The sequence below is a fragment of the Watersipora subatra genome, chromosome 8 (genome assembly GCF_963576615.1).
Source record: "Watersipora subatra chromosome 8, tzWatSuba1.1, whole genome shotgun sequence".
NCBI lineage: Eukaryota > Metazoa > Bryozoa > Gymnolaemata > Cheilostomatida > Watersiporidae > Watersipora > Watersipora subatra.
In genome coordinates, this window is record NC_088715.1 from 14,380,221 (window position 1) to 14,401,942 (window position 21,722).

At 35.2% G+C, this 21,722-nt stretch overlaps 1 protein-coding gene across 2 annotated transcripts in view; it reads right to left on the minus strand.

The window, feature by feature from the left end:
- LOC137401452 (uncharacterized) overlaps positions 1 to 21,722 on the minus strand; it is a 92,900-nt gene that overhangs the window by 24,310 nt on the left and 46,868 nt on the right. For both annotated transcript variants that reach the window (XM_068087801.1, XM_068087800.1), the window contains exons 2-3: positions 7,934 to 8,042; positions 1,134 to 1,205 (exon numbers count right to left, since the gene is read on the minus strand). In XM_068087801.1, the coding sequence (XP_067943902.1) occupies positions 1,134 to 1,205; positions 7,934 to 7,985 (124 nt within the window). In that variant the 5' untranslated portion in view covers positions 7,986 to 8,042. The remainder of the gene's footprint in view (positions 1 to 1,133; positions 1,206 to 7,933; positions 8,043 to 21,722) is intronic.

Genomic DNA, 21,722 nt, shown 5'->3' on the forward strand with positions numbered 1-21,722 from the left:
AAATTCTAAGGCATAGTATTATTTTAGTATCGTATATTATTTTAAAAGTACATCTTTATTATATACCATATTATTTTTAAAGTAAATAATCTAATATCTTTACTAAAACCACCGTCAAATACCACATTTATTACACAATTTATTACATTTTTATTTATAAACAAAGAGTGCAAAAATTATCGATAAAATGATTTTACTTCAAAATTATCTATGAAAGGAAAAAATTCATTATCTTTCTTATTTGAAAAAACATGATTGAAACTATTTAAAGAAATCTGGTTCACTTTAGAAATGATAATCCCTTTCTTTGATGTGAGAATAAAAAGCTACTGCAACGATTATACATGAGTTGAAATGAAGCCTAAAGTGCAGAGTCATGATGATGTGAAAGTTGGAAGGTAAACCAGAGCATGTGACGTCACAGAAGGGTAAAAGCTTGCATTTAATTGGACAGCTCCTTATTAGCGAATGCACCATTTACTTAATTTATTCAAAAACGCTTGATTCAGTTTTGATTAAAATGCAGCAAACTTGATACGGGATATAGCAGCAAAACTGACGTTAATATTAAAATTGGGTTATGACTCTTGCGGTCACTCCTTACAAATTTAGGCAAAGATTTCAACGCTTTGTCTCTGTTTACTGTTTTATACCATCAGATATTGAACAGAATTCAAATATTTCAAACTTCAATATCCGCTGCAAGCCTTCCAACGGATTCCTTACATGTATTACATTCAGATGTAGTACATGTAGATTCATTTGTAGGATTAGACTCGACTAGATTAGGATTAGTGTATGCTCAAAAAGTTTCATGAGATTTGTTCGCAGTCATTGAGAGGGTTATGAATATCACGTAAAGTGATATAACCCTCGCTAAAATACAGGCAGCACATGAAGGATAACTCCTATTTTATAGATACACTTCAACACTAAACAAATGATTGCGGTGTATCGCGCCCCGTGATATATGTTTTTACCAAGCTAAATATCCAAAATACCTGAAGTAAATCAGAATGTACCCTTAATAGAGGCACCACGGATGAAACTTGGAGCTGAGGATAGTATATATATGCATAGACATCAAACAATCAAACATTACAAACGGCATCAATAAATTTGAAATCAGGTACCTTGGTGTGATGGATGTGATGGTCGGGAGGTCTGCCAGCGGTCCCCATAATCACTGCTGCGGTGTCGTTCTACTACAAGCAGCAAATAGGAGAGCTAATCTCTATGCCCCGTTTGCTTCAGCTTTATACAGCACAAAATATTTTTCCCAAGCTAGTCGTGTATGGAAACCAATAGAAATACTCATATATCATAAATAAGTCACTCTCGTAATACTATTAAGTTGAATTGCAATGCAGCTAAATAAAATCAACCTCATACCACGACGTATAACTCTCCCTTCTACATACAAAACTGCCTCACATACTCATGTATTATCTGCAGGTTAACGAGACGGACTGTGATATTTTTACTGACCGTAAGAAAATGTATATACTTGAAAAATAAAGATTGTTTGTGCAAATATGAACAAGCAACTTCAGTTTAAACGATAAATCGATTTAATTTATAAAATATTTCTCATAAAATCTACAATAAATTGATTTCCTTTACCTTTTGCTTTTAATGATCAGTAGCGTTACGAACGGTTTTACCTTTACTAATCAGGCTCACAGGTAATTTTGTAGACAGTGATTTTTGTTTGCAATCATGACTGACAGCACTCGTTTATGACCAGAAAAACCATAATAACAAACTATAAAATGGTCATGTTACTTACAACAAGCTAATTAAAACACTGACTTTCAGTGAAAATAGCTACATGTATACACTAATACCTTTATTTATAAGTATGTGCCGTATGTCGGAATACGGCACATGTAGATTTTCCAACATACGGTGTAAAATTTTAGGAACTACACGGTCTACACCAATAATAAAAATAGTACAATTCTATACCCAAAGTAATTTCCGACAGCATTTGAAGCTTTTCAAAGCGAATTAGCTTCATGAATAAGAGCGAAGAAACTGATGAAAATTGAAAATAATTCGTAAATAAAATATAGCGAAGATGTAAATATATAAGGTATCCTAGTCTTCACCTAGTCTATATCAGAGTAAATTTATAAGGTATCCTAGTCTTCACCTAGTCTATGTCAGAGTAAATTTATAAGGTATCCTAGTCTTCACCTAGTCTATGTCAGAGTGAATTTATAAGGTATCCTATTCTTCACCTAGTCTATGTCAGAGTGAATTTATAAGGTATCCTAGTCTTCACCTAGTCTATATCAGAGTAAATTTATAAGGTATCCTATTCTTCAGCTAGTCTATGTCAGAGTAAATTTATAAGGTATCCTAGTCTTCAGCTAGTCTATATCAGAGTAAATTTATAAGGTATCCTATTCTTCAGCTAGTCTATGTCAGAGTAAATTTATAAGGTATCCTAGTCTTCACCTAGTCTATATCAGAGTAAATTTATAAGGTATCCTATTCTTCACCTAGTCTATGTCAGAGTAAATTTATAAGGTATCCTAGTCTTCACCTAGTCTATATCAGAGTAAATTTATAAGGTATCCTAGTCTTCACCTAGTCTATGTCAGAGTAAATTTATAAGGTATCCTAGTCTTCACCTAGTCTATGTCAGAGTAAATTTATAAGGTATCCTAGTCTTCACCTAGTCTATGTCAGAGTAAATTTATAAGGTATCCTATTCTTCACCTAGTCTATGTCAGAGTAAATTTATAAGGTATCCTAGTCTTCACCTAGTCTATGTCAGAGTAAATTTATAAGGTATCCTATTCTTCACCTAGTCTATGTCAGAGTAAATTTATAAGGTATCCTAGTCTTCACCTAGTCTATGTCAGAGTAAATTTATAAGGTATCCTAGTCTTCACCTAGTCTATGTCAGAGTAAATTTATAAGGTACCTAGTCTTCACCTAGTCTATGTCAGAGTAAATTTATAAGGTATCCTATTCTTCACCTAGTCTATGTCAGAGTAAATTTATAAGGTATCCTAGTCTTCACCTAGTCTATGTCAGAGTAAATTTATAAGGTATCCTAGTCTTCACCTAGTCTATGTCAGAGTAAATTTATAAGGTATCCTAGTCTTCACCTAGTCTATGTCAGAGTAAATTTATAAGGTATCCTATTCTTCACCTAGTCTATGTCAGAGTAAATTTATAAGGTATCCTAGTCTTCACCTAGTCTATGTCAGAGTAAATTTATAAGGTATCCTATTCTTCACCTAGTCTATGTCAGAGTAAATTTATAAGGTATCCTAGTCTTCGCCTAGTCTATGTCAGAGTAAATTTATAAGGTATCCTAGTCTTCACCTAGTCTATATCAGAGTAAATTTATAAGGTATCCTAGTCTTCACCTAGTCTATGTCAGAGTAAATTTATAAGGTATCCTAGTCTTCACCTAGTCTATGTCAGAGTAAATTTATAAGGTATCCTATTCTTCACCTAGTCTATGTCAGAGTAAATTTATAAGGTATCCTAGTCTTCACCTAGTCTATGTCAGAGTAAATTTATAAGGTATCCTATTCTTCACCTAGTCTATGTCAGAGTAAATTTATAAGGTATCCTAGTCTTCACCTAGTCTATGTCAGAGTAAATTTATAAGGTATCCTAGTCTTCACCTAGTCTATGTCAGAGTAAATTTATAAGGTATCCTAGTCTTCACCTAGTCTATATCAGAGTAAATTTATAAGGTATCCTATTCTTCAGCTAGTCTATGTCAGAGTAAATTTATAAGGTATCCTAGTCTTCAGCTAGTCTATATCAGAGTAAATTTATAAGGTATCCTATTCTTCAGCTAGTCTATGTCAGAGTAAATTTATAAGGTATCCTAGTCTTCACCTAGTCTATATCAGAGTAAATTTATAAGGTATCCTATTCTTCACCTAGTCTATGTCAGAGTAAATTTATAAGGTATCCTAGTCTTCACCTAGTCTATATCAGAGTAAATTTATAAGGTATCCTAGTCTTCACCTAGTCTATGTCAGAGTAAATTTATAAGGTATCCTAGTCTTCACCTAGTCTATGTCAGAGTAAATTTATAAGGTATCCTAGTCTTCACCTAGTCTATGTCAGAGTAAATTTATAAGGTATCCTATTCTTCACCTAGTCTATGTCAGAGTAAATTTATAAGGTATCCTAGTCTTCACCTAGTCTATGTCAGAGTAAATTTATAAGGTATCCTATTCTTCACCTAGTCTATGTCAGAGTAAATTTATAAGGTATCCTAGTCTTCACCTAGTCTATGTCAGAGTAAATTTATAAGGTATCCTAGTCTTCACCTAGTCTATGTCAGAGTAAATTTATAAGGTATCCTATTCTTCACCTAGTCTATGTCAGAGTAAATTTATAAGGTATCCTAGTCTTCACCTAGTCTATGTCAGAGTAAATTTATAAGGTATCCTAGTCTTCACCTAGTCTATGTCAGAGTAAATTTATAAGGTATCCTAGTCTTCACCTAGTCTATGTCAGAGTAAATTTATAAGGTATCCTATTCTTCACCTAGTCTATGTCAGAGTAAATTTATAAGGTATCCTAGTCTTCACCTAGTCTATGTCAGAGTAAATTTATAAGGTATCCTATTCTTCACCTAGTCTATGTCAGAGTAAATTTATAAGGTATCCTAGTCTTCGCCTAGTCTATGTCAGAGTAAATTTATAAGGTATCCTAGTCTTCACCTAGTCTATATCAGAGTAAATTTATAAGGTATCCTAGTCTTCACCTAGTCTATGTCAGAGTAAATTTATAAGGTATCCTAGTCTTCACCTAGTCTATGTCAGAGTAAATTTATAAGGTATCCTATTCTTCACCTAGTCTATGTCAGAGTAAATTTATAAGGTATCCTAGTCTTCACCTAGTCTATGTCAGAGTAAATTTATAAGGTATCCTATTCTTCACCTAGTCTATGTCAGAGTAAATTTATAAGGTATCCTAGTCTTCACCTAGTCTATGTCAGAGTAAATTTATAAGGTATCCTAGTCTTCACCTAGTCTATGTCAGAGTAAATTTATAAGGTATCCTAGTCTTCACCTAGTCTATGTCAGAGTAAATTTATAAGGTATCCTATTCTTCACCTAGTCTATGTCAGAGTAAATTTATAAGGTATCCTAGTCTTCACCTAGTCTATGTCAGAGTAAATTTATAAGGTATCCTATTCTTCACCTAGTCTATGTCAGAGTAAATTTATAAGGTATCCTAGTCTTCGCCTAGTCTATGTCAGAGTAAATTTATAAGGTATCCTAGTCTTCACCTAGTCTATGTCAGAGTAAATTTATAAGGTAGCCTAGTCTTCACCTAGTCTATATCAGAGTAAATTTATAAGGTATCCTAGTCTTCACCTAGTCTATGTCAGAGTAAATTTATAAGGTAGCCTAGTCTTCACCTAGTCTATATCAGAGTAAATTTATAAGGTATCCTAGTCTTCACCTAGTCTATGTCAGAGTAAATTTATAAGGTAGCCTAGTCTTCACCTAGTCTATATCAGAGTAAATTTATAAGGTATCCTAGTCTTCACCTAGTCTATGTCAGAGTGAATTTATAAGGTAGCCTAGTCTTCACCTAGTCTATGTCAGAGTAAATTTATAAGGTATCCTAGTCTTCACCTAGTCTATGTCAGAGTAAATTTATAAGGTATCCTAGTCTTCACCTAGTCTATGTCAGAGTGAATTGTTCCCTATCGTTACTCACCACCAAACTTGAACATTTCTTCATTTATATCTAAGCTAAACTAGCAATAGATGTCTAATGTCATCACTGATGTTCAACAATTTAATTTTAAAGCTTTTTAATTTAGCTTGAAAGTTTTGCAAATGAAAGCTAAAAGGCTGATAAAAATTAATAAAATTACTAAAACATTGGTTGGTTTCCCACGAAAAAGTTAGCTTATGTTGGAGTGTTTATAGCTATTACCATATTTTCCTTTGACTTGAGGATCACTAAGGCTATACTTATATTTGCATCTCTCTAGAATAAGGTTTAAATAAAGCCCTTTTTTCTTTATCATTATAACTTAACATTACAGTAAACTTTGTACATAATTTTGTATAATTCATCTATTTTAACAGGTAATTTACCAGCTGCTTGTATTGAGAAGTTAATATTTGTTTTAAGACTGTGGACCAATTAAGATAATCGCAGTGTGTTCTTATAAAGATATTTGGTCCGACATACGACGATTTTAACATATGACATGATCCCAGAACAAATCAACTTCATATGCAGCAGTATGTAAGATTTTCTTAATAAGTATCTGAAGGAGAGAGAAATCTCCTGAATCCATGCTGCTCCGTATAACAACATGTAAGTGAAAACATGACTATAACAGACCCACTACTCTTTAACAGTGTTCACGTTAATATATTAGCTTGCAGTTTTATCCACTAACTTATTATATATATTATTATACTTATTATATATGTTATTATACTTATTATATATATTAGTATACTTGTTATATATGTTATTATACTTATTATATATATTATTAAACTTTATTATACTTATATATTATTATACTTATTATATATATGTTATTATACTTATATTTTTTTAAAAACTTCATTATACTTATACATTATTATATATGTTATTATACTTATATTTTTTTAAAAACTTCATTATACTTATACATTATTATACTTATTATATATGTTATTATACTTATTATATATGTTATTATACTTATTATATATGTTATACTTATTATATATATGTTATTATCTTATTATATACTATTATACTTATTATATATATATTAGTAACTAGCAGTCTCACGTGCCGTGAGAGATCGTCAAGTGCGATGTGGAAAACTATCAATAAATGGTCATTTTCCGAACTTCATCTACATTATTTTTCCTCAGTTTCTGTCATAGAGCACCGACAATGAGTCTGTAAAATTATTCTGAAATGCTGGTAGGCGGTCGATTAGCTGCAAGTGTTAGAGCTTCCACCTACTAAGCTGATTTTCATGAGTTAAAATGGCATAAGGAAAAATCTTATTAACCCACCTTCGGACAGACAAACACTGGACTTAGTATAGTAAGTAAGGATTCTAAAGGTTGGGAGCAACGCGTAATCATTGAAAGCGAGTCTGAACAGCACAATCATACTCATGCTTATATAACTGTAATGAACAAACTAGTAACTGAGAGAACTATCTAAGAACTTAATGATATCATTCATTTATAATTTTTTGTATCATTAGGATTAGGGACGCTTCTGGAAGCGCATCAAAGAAAGTTGTATTGCCAGCCATAAGACTAGCCTGCAGTTCCTTCCAGCTGTGATCAGAGTTAAGCTAATGGGTAAAATACATGGTTTCGATTAGGAGTTTTACAACATGACTGTAGAGAGACTTAAGCTAAATGACCAAACAAAACTTCTTAGCTAAACCTTAGAAATGCATTACAAGCAGTTGCAGAAGGAAATGAACTAGAGTATGTGAACTAGAAAACTTAAGTATTTGTACTAATATGGATGTACCACTACATATATCTGTCAACACATGAACTTGTCGGCTTGTCGCCATATCTACACCACTCACAGCTCAATTCGCTATCAATTCTACTAACAATGTTGAAAAACTTACGATGTTTTAGCTTGCTAGAAAGCCGTGACCCTGAGTTAACATGCGGAAGAGTAGGCTTATGCTTATGAACACTTGTAAAAATCAACAAGTGAACTTTTGATTAAAATTTTAAAAATAAAAAATGGGACACTTTCTATTTTGAAAACCAATTAAAATACCAAAGCAATCACATTTATGAATCATCTATTTAGAATATTTTTGTTCTTATTTTGCTGTTAAAAAACTAACTTTCAGAAATGAAAGATGGCTTAACCCATGAAGGATTCATAGAAACCATAATTAGTAGTTGTCCTTCCATGTCAAAGCATTAGAACTCACGAGAAGTGTGGTGTGTATGAGCAGGGCGAGTGCTGTTCTCCAGTCTGTCCATATGAGAGAGCACCTGTATCAGGTCGTCACTCCTCTACGGTCGGCTCACTAATCCACTCTGCAATGCGGATCGACATTAGTCATATATTAAGAAATGATTACAAAACAGTAATGACATCATCAATACATGTATAGTTCGTCGAATGTATAGCCCGTCGTTTGATGAGCAAATAATACTAATGCACCGTAACCCATATATATGTATTTTTTACGTATGCAACCAAAATAACATTTCCAAATTGTCCGGGTTAATATCAATTAGTATATATAATATGACATGCCTGGCAAGTAAAGAAGCACTTTTGTATTATGAGAGACAGTCAACAACAGGTGTTTTCATGACAAGCGGATAATTGACTCTGAATTTGTTGTGATTTTATGGAAGGATATAGAAGTTGCTTCTACATAACAATACTCAATAATGGCCAACAACAGGTCACATTTATGTTGGATGTCTTTACTAGAGTTGTGAACAGTCAAAATAACTTTTTGACAACGTAATATTTGGTTTCTTCAGTTACTCCTACACAAATGTTATTTTTAGTTGAAATACAACAGAAAGACTTAGTTATGCCAGAGAGCAAGATAGTGAATACACGTTGCAAAATTACTTGCTAAAACGAAGCAATATTTCAAACCTAAGCAGGAAGAGAGATCGCTCATTAAATCTCATCATTCATATTTTTATTTATTAATCATGGCAGCTGGGCTGCTAGCCGAGTCATCGAAAAACACTGCCAGCAGGATTGCTTGTAGCTATGGATTATATGCTTGCTTGTTAGCCTCACAAAACTCATAATATTAGAGCATAATTATGTACATGCCATGCACAGATTTGTACTTTATAACCTGTATACTGATGTTGAAGACTTCCAGAACCTACTGATGATAAATATCAACACTTCCAGTCATTCTGATACACTCACACTTTGAATGTTTTTAATAAGACCTGTGTAATCATATATATTACAATAATGTGTAATACACATGATTACACATGTGAACATTGTGAAAAAACGTGTGAAAACAGTTGAAAATGTGAAAACAGAATGAAAACATTCTAAATTCACATGTATCTATCGGTTTTTTTTACGCCATCAAGTCGTTTGCACATGCGCTCGTTCACGAAAAAGCCGCCATATTTGTAGAAAACGATCGTTTTTCTTTTATTTACTAGTATTTTTAGGTGTTGTTTTGATACTATAATAAAAAAATTGCAAACAAAAACATCGGTTTCAAATTATCATTGCAAAAGCTTCGTGTTTTTAACGATAAAATTGTCTATAAAGATGGCCGACAACGATAAAACGACGTCACGAAAAAACGAATGATTCACACTGTGAATTTAGCTAGATTACCATTGTTCTCTCCCTTGACTGCTAACACGGCTGGTATCAAAGACCAATGCGCCATTTGCGATTTGCCAGTAAAACAGTTATACTCTTTATTTTCCTTCTGAAGTGCCTATTCATTCATTTCTAATTCTTTTCTAGACATTCTCACCAATCTGAATTAATTTAAATTTCTATTATTCTCTTACTCACTATTACTTACTCTGAAATATGCTTACATCTGTCCATAAACACAGGACATAGACATAGGAGTTAATACGTAGATTATGATGATGAATTCGCAGGTGTTTATGGACAGATGTAAATATATTTCAGAGTAATAGTGAGTAAGAGAATGAAAGAAATTTAAATTGATTCAGATTGATGAGAATGTCTTGAAAAGAATTAGAAAGAAACGAGTGAATAGGGACTTCAGAACGAAAATAAAGATTATAACTTATCTGCTGGAAAATCACAAATGGCGCATCGGTCTTTGATAGACTAGTACATTTTAAAATGCTGTCAGTTGAAATCAAGAGGTTTGGAAACTTCCATAAAGACTAAAAATGGCTGAATGATAGCTGTGGAAAAGTCCCTAGTACACCAGACAACAACCTGCTGTCAGGCAAAATAATCCCAGCTTGATTCCCCCTGGAATCCATGCCATTTGTTGTCAGTGAATCACCAGTCATTTGAAAGACATGAGTATATGAAAAACTAACAGGCACAAGCAACAAGTTTACTTCCACAGCAGTATTTAATAGACATACCAAATGTAATCAAGATGATACCTTCACCTAGGGCAGAACTTAAGACTTTTCTCAGAGTCAGCTACATGTTGGTTTAAACATTTTTAGTGATAAAAGAAGTAGGTAGAACAATCTAGGGTATCACATGAACACTATAGCTCACTAGGAGTGCCGGCAGCGAACTCCCAGCAGTTGTATTATCTTCCAATAAATATTTGAATCACAAATCCCGTTTTTGTGTTTAAATAGTTGCATACTATTTGAGAACATGCACACAGATAACAAGCCAAAAGAAAACTGTCAAATATCCACTAGCCAAGATACAGAGTTGTTTAAAAATATGTAAACTTTTCAATCATAGCTACTCGCTTCAATGATTCACATGCAATAAAAACCTCATTAAAACATCAGTTGCTTAACCTAAACTCTTAAGCATAAAATGTATTACTTACTAATTGTTAAATAATAACATTCTTCAATAGCCGGAAACAGGTTTTGACAGCCTTTTTTTCATGAAGACAGAAGACATGCAAGTTTCATAGATGTTACACTATTGTGTACAAATAGTATTCACTAAAGCCTGGTTCACACTGTATGACAGTATGTCAGGGTTGTACTCTCGACGATTATTCATCGACTATGTGCCGAGTAGAGCAATGGCATCGCCGAGGCATCGGCTGATAAGCTGGGAAATATTATAGTCTGTGCTAGGTGTACCACTGCAGCAATGATGATTGGCTGTCGCGTACTGCTTGATCTATATTTCCTTTCAAGATATTTGCTAGGCGACTAGTATTTCATCGATTCAACGATTGCATCGTATAATGAAAAAAAACAAACAGTTGCATGGACTACTCACTGATATAAACATAAACACAAATAATTTGTGATAGTGTTAACAACGTTGTCACAGACAACCACCAATGCATTGTGGGAATAACGCCGACAAATTGCGATTAGTATAAACCCAGCTTTTAGCGACGGCTTGCTTAATGACGACTCAGATTTACAAACTCATGTTAAAAATTGAAATTTGTCAAAAATATGTTTTTACTGTTAGCGAGGGAGTCTTAGTGGTAAAAAATATATTTTTAAAACTGTTCAAGTAACCATGAATATATGTATATTACAAATGTATGCCAGACATGACATTGTTGCCATGCACATATGGACGCTATATGGTATTAAGCTAATATCTGCCATTTAGGCTCATACAGTACCAGGTGTTAAGCTAATATCTACCATAGTGGAAGAGCATTATAAAAAAGATCTTTGGAACATACAAATAAAAAATACACATGATTACACATCTTACGTACATGAAAAAAATGCAAAGAAATAAACATGGAGAATAGGTAAATATCTATAATATCTGCTGCCATGTACTCTAGTGTAGCCTAACATTTGTAAGGCGCTCGTGTGAACACAAAAGCAAAATAAAAAAGAAAAAGTTAAATTTAATGTACTTGTTAAAAATTTATACTTATTAAAAAGCCAACAAAAAGTATATGGTGAGAAATGTTAAAGGATTACAGCATAAATAGCAGATAATATGTATGCCTGCTATCAAATAATACGTTTATCAATGGAGACTTTAAGGGGGCTCCTTGACCAATGGATTGCTTAATCACTGTTTCCATGATGCGCAGTACTTCGGAGTTGCGCTCTCTCCGAATCATGGAAACGGCGTCTTCGCACTGAAATCACTGCGTACTGATCAGTGTGAAGCCAGTGCAAATTCGCAGCAAAGAAACGGCAATTGCGCAGTGGCTGCCCATAGCTCTCATGTTGTGGAGACAGATTCTTTGAGCGCCATAAACTAGTACAAAAGTTATCCCGCTTATCTTGTTTTTGCTATTCTTTTGGTATTTTTTCACTTAAATTTAATTATGGTTTGCTCCTACGGGGATGATGAAGTGATTACTTTTCTCGACTTTGTTATCGATACCAACACTTTTCGAAAAATAGGTGGCAAGTCCTAAAGTAACATTTAAATAATCTATTACTTAAATAAATATTTATTAAAAATATATTATTTGTAAAAATTGTGTTAAGGTTTGTAAATCGTTGTGAATGTGTATTGTAAATAAAAGTATAATCATGAAAAAAGCATAAAAAGACCGTTTCTGACGTTTGGCATCCGTGATCGATTCCATATATCCATCCAGCGATTCGATTTATACAATTTCTCTTCTCTGGCTAATTTGCTGAAAACTACTGCGCAGCATGTAAACGTACAATCCCCTCGACTTCGGAGGGGGCTGCATTGAAGCACTGCGCATCATGGAAACATGGTGAATGACAGGATCTTCAGAACATAACCCGTCGTTAAAAGAGAACAACTTGTAACTACTCGTATCAGGATGTTACAGCACGACCAGAAAAAAGCTCAAATTTGAACAACAGCTCAATTGTTATTAGCTCAACTTTAATTTGATATTTTTTGTCTTCGTTTTTTGTCTCAAGGTCCAATTTGCTTTTAACAACATTGGCCGATGTAAATAAAGTTAATAGCCCGTGTAACTCCGCATACAACTCCATTGTAACACCACAATACTTATTAGAATATATCCTTGATATCTAGGTTACTATCATTGTCATTTTACTGCAGGTGTCTTATGCTAAATTTTTTGTTCAAGTGGAGTTTTTTTGGAGCAAATAATCTACTTGACTTATCGTTGCTCTATTATGACAGAATGGATAAGTTACCACATTTTTTGCTTCCTAGTGACACTACAGAAACAAAGTACAATATAATTAACCAAACACGACTAAGCAGAGAAAAACTGACTAAACTCAAGATTGTCCTCTTGGACATTCACCGCTGTTACAATGAAGTCTCATGGTCTGGCTCTACCAGTAATCGTATCACTACTGGTGAATTGCCAACAAACTACCAATGAGAGATGGTTGACTTTTATCGTGGCCGCTAAAGACCGGTTCACACTATATCGCCGTTTGTCAGCGTTTCTCTTTCGGCTTTCATCGTCGATTATGTGAATCGTGAATTGATGGCATCGATGAAGCATGGCGGACCCATCGGGAAAGTTTACAGCTGTCAAACTTTCCCGATATTTCGCCGAGCATTGACGACTGCCTTTCAAATGTGAACCATTTCAGCGATGGTAATACGCGGTCGCGGATAGAGTGATTTATTCATATCCATTTATGATAGTTGCTGCAGGACTAGTTTTTGATTTTAGCACACGAAAACAAAAAGGTTTCTTCGCGAAAATTTAAAAAGATAAATGAAAACACTACGTCGCAGAGTATTTCCTGATGCAAACGCCGATGGGTATGTGATAGTCTGACCATGGTATGGTTATCATCGACGATCACAGAAGTATTGTGTCATCAGTGCCGAAATACAGCGATATAGTGTGAACCAGCTTTAAGGATTGTGGGTTGAAATGCATTAGCCTGTGCTATTTCAATAAGAACGTAATGGCATCAATATTATAACAAGTTTCTTCAGCTTTTGAGAATCTGATCTTTCAATCGTGAGTAGAAATGTATAATAGCATGCAGCTGCTGACAAAACTGCCTTATACTCTAACGGCAAACTTTTTGAAGCTAATTCAAGCCTCGAATGCATGTTTTTTTCTATCCTAGCACACTTTTGAGTAATAAATCAACACAGTTCACTCATAACTTAAATAGTTCAGTTCACTTAAATGTACTAACAAAACTAATATCCATCAATATCAAGAAAGCAAACACTATATTCAGCTGAAATAGCATCAACAAAGCCTTTATATAAAACATAATGCTACTCAGTATAGCTCAATCGACCAATGCAGAGAATCGCAAACAGAACTAGCCAGGCAGTAAATACAGATATCTAAAGGCACTTTCGAGCCTGAGTTTGTGTGTTCTCTTTTTCGTAGATACATGTATTTATTCCAAGATCTGTTAGTGAAATCTTGACATCAGCTTGCTGCCACATCTGGTTGGCATAATAATTTCTCTCTGGGACTATAATTGAGTCCTAATAACCTTTTGTTCCCTGTCGTAGCTAGGTTATGCAACCTAGGATAGAATAGAAATTCTGAATATTACACCATAAAAAAGAGTGGTTTATCAATAAAGGATACACATTTCATGAGTTTACAAACTTTGATGCAAAAATAAAAAATTTAATTTTCTACGAAAACCTCATGTTAACCGATGGAATCTGCTATGGCACAGGCTAAACTAACTATCGTAGACAAATAGTTCACAAACGAACTCAAACCAGTTAAGATCCCATAAAAGAACTTCATAATTCATTCATATTCGATGAGCAATGATAAGTAGGCTTGCTACTTACTGTTATTTATAATTTGTGGATTAATTTCAACATTTCCAAGTATGATTTTGTTTTCAGAATCATGTCAGCATCCTGGCAAAGAAGCCACGAATGCAAGCGATCAAACACAAAACATGGCTACTTAATTACAGCCGTAACCGGAACTGACAGTATAGTTCCTACAAACAAGCTGACTGCCGACCAAACGCCCCACACCTAATGCAACGTATTGACTTCCAGAGAAAACTAGGCTAACGAGCAAGTTGGCTAGTTGCCAGTTTTAGGGGAACCAGTTGTTGACACCGTTTGGAAAAGCAACAGCCGATGGTCAAGGCGTTGCTAGGTGATGCAGTATTAGCCTATAATACAAGACAGTCATGAAAAAAATGAATGATGAGAGACCATAAATCGACAGTTCTGGTGATATTATTAGATGTCACACCTCGTACTTATGTATGTGACATTTAGAGGAGTAATGCCCAAGTTTTTGCACAAGTGATGAGTGTTTCAAACAAGACCCGCTCACTTGAAAAAAATGTGTTGCATAATTATGTATATGCAGGTGTCTCTCATCTGCCTGATTAGGTCGAAAAAACTTGGGCTACGGATGCCAGATCAGCTTCGGGATGCCACGCCTCTAAAACGGACCTGCGGCATGCCTAACTTTCTCGAGATACCGCAACTTTCTCTGCTTTGGCACGTCCCAGTATATGAACCCAAGAGCTTTGCTATTAATTTAGTAGAGACCTGGTGAGTGCTCATATAAATCACCGAATCGACCAGGTCCCAGACGAGTAAACTTGTATCAGCCAATCGGTTTTTCTCTATAAAAACCTATCTAGTAATTCCTGCTGTTAAGGCTACAACTGATGGTTTTGCTACAATGTAAAAAGTACAAAATGAGTTTGAACTATTTACGCAATCATTGATTAAGTACAAACGCCATTGCATTTACTGATTACATTCTTTGTGGAGCATGAACACAATCTTATTCTTTCTTCCAATTAAAACCCTCATAATTATTCTGGTATCCATTTTGGTTGTTCAAAGAAAGAAAACTTAGTTTAACCAAAGAGTTGTTATTGCAGTGAAGGCACGCTGTGAAGGTAATTAGATATTTCAATGTCCGACAAATAATTAAGTCGTGCGAAAACAAAATGTGTTGCATATTGTTCCGTTGTACCAAAGTGTCAGTGCGTGTGTACCAATTGCCCTGTTGAGGAATTTAGAGCGAGGGTCAACTATAGAATCCCCTTTCCTTCAGTCTGCTAAGCATGACAAGTAAAAAACTTGTCCATCATTAGCGGTGAGCAAGTTTTATACAGCAGGGGTGGGGCGTTGTAAGCATACACCTTATCCACTATTAAATAAAACAAGGAAACACAGTCTTTGACTAACTCCAAATTCTCTTGATACAAAGAACGCACCAAAAGCTGGTTCACACTGTATGTTGGGGTTGTCATCTCGTCGAATATTCGTCGACTGCGTGCAGCATAAACTGATGACATTGTAGAAGCGACATGAACAATCCATCGTTTTTGTTGACGTCATCACCCTGTTTGCACATGCGCTCGTCCACAAAAAAGCCACCATCTTTGTAGAATACGATCGTCATTATCTTGATTAATAGTATTTTTCGGTGTTGTTTTGACATTAGAATAAAAATTTGCAAAAAAGCATTGTTTGCAATAATTAATTACAGAAGCTTCGTGTTTTTAACGATAAAATGTGTCCATTAAGATGGCGGACAACGATAGAATGACGTCCCGAAAAACGAAGGATAGGAAACACAAGAGCTGTCAAATGTCAAACTTCTCGAACATTTCGCCAAGCATCCACGTCAGCCTGCGTGATGTGCATCCCTTTAGCACAGGTGATCAACAGACTCATCATGTTTATCAGACAATAATAAGTACTCCTTCGAGCTAAGGTTAAAAATTTAAACGAATCTTCACGGTAGGTTATAAGATATCAGTGCTGAAAGTGACAGCATTACAATGACAATAAAACAGACGCGTAAGAACAATAGACATGGTTTTATTGAATGCGTGAAGTATATTTGTGAAAATATTTCGACGAATGAGGTAGCGTGAAAATGTAAACAGAAGCCATCTTGTACACCTACGTCCCATTTGAGCCGTTTTGGAAAAAGAGTCCAAACTACGGCGGTCTCGTGTGGCTGCGATTAACCGTTCATTTTTTAGCTTATATAAGCTTGTAATCACATTTCCACATATTTTGCACCTACAACACAACAGAGTAAGACATGATGAATCCTTTGATACCAAATAACAATTACTACTGTAATGTGAATTTTGTTGCAAGTCAACCTTTAAGATTGGAGTGTTATGTAGAATATGCTGGTTCCCACCAAACCAGTTCAAGTTCTAGATATAAACCCCAGGCTGTTGTTCACACTTGTAATCTACGGTGGTCAATATATACAACTAATTAGTAAACATCAAATGCTTGTCCATACTACAAGCGATACTACTAGCTTACTAGAGAAAGGAGTGGTAGCCATGTTAGCTGTCGAAAAAACATTTCCGTAACCAAATGAGCCTATCGGGTTGTGCGGAATAGATAATGGTGGACTGTAAACAAGCCAGATTTGGTGAAACCTTTTCCTTTCTCCTTCAAAACAGTTCCTTTTGTTGAAGTGCATAGCTTTATATGCTCATAGATTGACAGGTAATCGATAGACCATAAAAATCATGTCATAAATTTCATAGTTGAAATATTTTGGCACTCGCAGCTGTTTTACTATTTAGGTATAATTGGCCAGTCATGATGATATCTTCTCATGCAATGAGCTTGTAGCAATGGATGAAATAGAACATTGGCAGCGATCCATTTCTACAGTGTCCCTTCATGGACCTACAGACTCACTCACTGACACCACGTGACAATCGCCATGTTTGCATTGAGCAGATGAGGATTTGGAATTGTGGACACTTTGAGTTGCCGTGCAGCAAGTACTTCAAAAGACATTCACCTGCTGCGGATTAACCCGGGCACTTTTGTTAAAAAGATAACAACTGTGTAAATAAAAGATAACTGCTTCGCTTTGCAGTACGCTTTCGAAATAGGAACTGAAATATAGAAAGTAATTAAAATGGAATAGCTTGCGTGGCATTTTCTTGCGCGTTCTCAGCAAGCGCCAGTTCCATCTTTCGTAAATGTGGAACATTCAGTTAAAATCTGCGCGTAAAAAACTCATAATTAACCATGTCATGGAAACATCGTGAATTACATTGACTACTCACACCGTTCTCAGGCTATTACCAAACTTTTCGGACTATAAACCGCACCTTTATATAAGCCGCATCTGCTTTACTTTACAAAAACGATAATAAAACAATACATAGGCCGCACCTTTGTATATGCCGCAGAACTCAGGACGATTACTTTTAACACGGCAGCAACTTTGCTAGTTAAAACGGAACAGTGCCTAACGGCACTGTTTCGTATTAACAGACGCTTTTTAACCTAGTGCCTAACGGAACAGTACCGTTAGGCATTGTTTCGTATTTTATTTGACCGCTAGAGGCGCACTAACCGGAGATTCCGATTGATACGCTCTAGCAGTGAAAGAAAAAAACCACAGAATGGCCGCACCCTTATATAAGCCGCATGGCTCAAAACATCAGAAAGAAGTAGCGGCTAATAGTCCGAAAAGGACGGTACATAATTTAGTATTGTTGACTTACGCCCTACTAGATCCATTCCTTAGTGTGTCTAAAAGCTCAATAACTCTGCAATGGCTCAATGTAAACCAAACATTGGGAAGAATTGCAGTGATTCTGCCTGCATGAATTAGATCAAATAGAGGTATTAAAAACTGATGTGATTCGCCAAAATTTGTAAAATATTAGCAAACTGCCAAGTCCAAATGTGTGTCATCAGAGGTTACCTCTATCACTAAAACAATCATAGGTTCCGAGGCTAGACGCACATGTCACATCACAATTTAGGAATGTCTCTAAGAGCACAACAGAGTTCAACTATAGGAAACTGTTCTGAGCTATTTGTGTGCACGGAGACGAGAAAGAAGTCATCAAAACAGGAACAACGCAAAACTGGCCATCAAAATATACAACTTATCACGAGAAAATTAAACAATTGCAGTATTTGCTTCCAAGCCTAAACCCCATAAGGCATGGTAAACAAGGGATACGAGCCAAAATGAACAAAGCTACTCGCTTGTGTAAACATGGTATCTGCAGACTAAGCCACAGAGAGTCCAAAGAATTGTAGGAATGGGGGGCAACCACAGGTCAAACAAATGGCTTGGCTACTTGCACTCACTGTGCGGTAGCATGTGGGCCAGGGTAAATCGATGAAGACCAGACGTGGCTAGTGGATGGTTATTTTTATCTCATCCAGACACAGTTTTCTCGCGCCATCCCTTGGGCTAATCCAATTCACAGCTTCCTTTGAGTAACGTTACTCTCTACATCAGAGCTTCTTTAACCATTTTCATAGAAAAACCCCCTACCAAGACAATTTTGTACCTCCTAGTTTTGAATGAAACAAAAAACTCAAAACAACAAAAAGCAGACATGGGGAATACATGAAAACAATATGTTATTGAAAGGTCATTCTAAGAAGAGTAATGTTTTCACACAGCAGCAAAAAAACAACTCACTTTATAATCTTTGATTGTTTTCCTGCCTTTTCTCTACTATTATCTGATCGAAACCAATTTCCTTCTGAGAAATGTGAAATAAAATTTCGACATTCAGTAAAATGTACAGATTCTCAGAATTGATGTTACAACATTTCTCTTTGATTCTAGATTAAAATCCAGGTTCACATCTTGCTGAATATGGAATCCTCTGGAACAACAGCTCTCACCAATAATTGGGAAGCCCTGCTCTACATTTAGCTACCTTAGGACACTTATATTTCGCTAGTATTTAGTTTCGTGAGTAGCACACAGAGTAAAATTTCGCTGCAACTTAATTTCGCAGCTCTGATGAGTGCGAAAATATAGTGATGTGAAAATAAATACAGTGGAACAAACAAATTAGATTTCTCAGGTCCGGTCCTCTAGTAAAAAAAGTTTTTATATTTGCGACTAGTTTGTATTTGTAACCCGCAGGTATAAATGTATGGCAGAAATCGATAATTCAACGTGATCGCTTGCTGCCATTTGTTTCTTGGACTATCAATGACGTCTCGGTCCTTTCCGTGGTGACCGATATGGTACCAATATTAGATCTCAAGTATTTATGCCATTTATAGCAAGCGATGGCCATGGCACGTTTTGAGTTCACAATATTTCAAATTTAAAAAAATCAAATACAGTACATGTCTCATAAAAAAGAAAATAGATAACAACCAACATCACAACCAGAACTGTATAACATGGTTGGACCTGGTGAGGGTTGTTATCGTTTTTGGTTGGCAGTAAAATTCATCACTACAATAAATATTATTTAATTGTATGACTTCACCTACCAGACTTTCATCCTCATCAGTTACAAATTCGGTGACTAAACTGATATCATCATCTTCTTCGTTTGTCTTGGCTTTTCCAAAAAAACTTGTTATCTTAATTTGCTTTGCCATGCTGCTCATTCGGTGTATTAACGAATTTACTAGAAATTTCCCAATGAGCTCAATCACACACAAAATTATCTGCATTTCTAATATCACGATTTTGTTGTGGATATCAATGAACTACAGGGCCGTATTCCCTTGGACAGCTGGCCGGCTAAGACGCCCCAACTTTTTAGGAATTTCATAGTCCAACGGCTATAGAAAGGTTTTTATCGTTGTAGAATATCACTTTATTCGAAGCCATAGATACAAACATCAACTTTTAGTAGTTCTTAGGCGTCATTATTATCTTCATCAGCGGCAAAATATTCTTGTTAACGACTTTTATAAAGGTTTGCAAAATATCAAGTTTTAGCAAACATCTGCTTGCCCATATCCTACTTAACCCTTTGACAGGGGAGACGACCAGAATGTCGTTTACCGGTTGCGTGGGGAAACGACATTTATGTCTATTTCGGTAGACGTTTATAAAGCTGTCATCTACCCTAGGACACTTATATTTCGCTAGTATTTAGTTTCGTGAGTAGCACACAGAGTAAAATTTCGCTGCAACTTAATTTCGCGGCTCTAATGAGTGCGAAAGTATAATGATGTGAAAATAAATGCAGTGGAAAAAGCAGATTACATTCCTCAGGTCCAGTTTGCTAATAAGAAAAAATTCAATTTGGGACTAGTTCGTATTTTTAAACCACAGGTTGAAATGTGTGGGTGAGATCGGCAATTCAATTTGATCACTTGCTGCCATTTGTTTCTTAGACTATCAATGATGTCTAGGTCCCTCCCGCAGTGACTTTCACACTTGAATCCCAAGAAAAAGAAAATAGATAGGTAACAACCAACTTCACAACCAAAACTGTATAACCCTTACGCTGCCATAAACGCATTTATGCGTTTTCTAGGGGCCACCGCCATAAACGCATTTTTGGACTTTCTCAGCAATTGTCTGGTAACCTGATTTTATTATTTGTTGACCACATAACCCACGGTCTTTAAGTGTATTATGAAATTGACTATGTTGTCCGAAGATTTCTTTATAAAATCAGCCTAAAACAACGAAGCAATTTTAAACTTTTGTTTGAGAATTTCTAATTTAAAAACGAACATTTTTCTGTGAATTCATTAACTACCCCGCACGAGTCATAAAACAGTTAATTAGTTGTTGATGAAATAATAGCCAATTTAGATTTTCGTGATTATACAGATAATTAAAGTAAAATTGAAAAAAAAACTATACATATCATGAAGCAATATCGGCAATTTCGGTAAAATGGCTGGCACTAGGCCGGTAGTGAATTTGTACATGGCTGGCAGTGGAAGAGATAATGTGGTTAGACTTGATGAGGGTTGATATTGTTTTTGGTTGGTAATAAAATTCATCACTACAATAATTATTCTGCAATTTTATGACTTCACCTACCAGACTTTCATCCTCATCAGTTACAAATTCAGTGACTAAACTGATAATCTTAATTTGCTTTGCCATGCTGCTCAGTCGGTGTATTAGCTATAATGAGTTTACCAGAAATTTCCCATTGATCCCAACCACAGACGAAAATTGCCTGCATTTCTAATATGACGATTTTATTGTGGATATCAATGAACAAAGCTATTTAACTTCGCGTTTTCGCTCGTTCGTTATGATAGTTTAGTTTCGCTCATTAAATTTTCGCGAGAGGATGACACCGCGAAAACGCGAAAGTTAGATGCCGCGAATACATAAGTGTCCTAGGGTAGTAACGTTAAACAAAGGATATGAACACTAGTAAGTTTTAAATATCATCAACAAGATATCAGTCGATGATTTA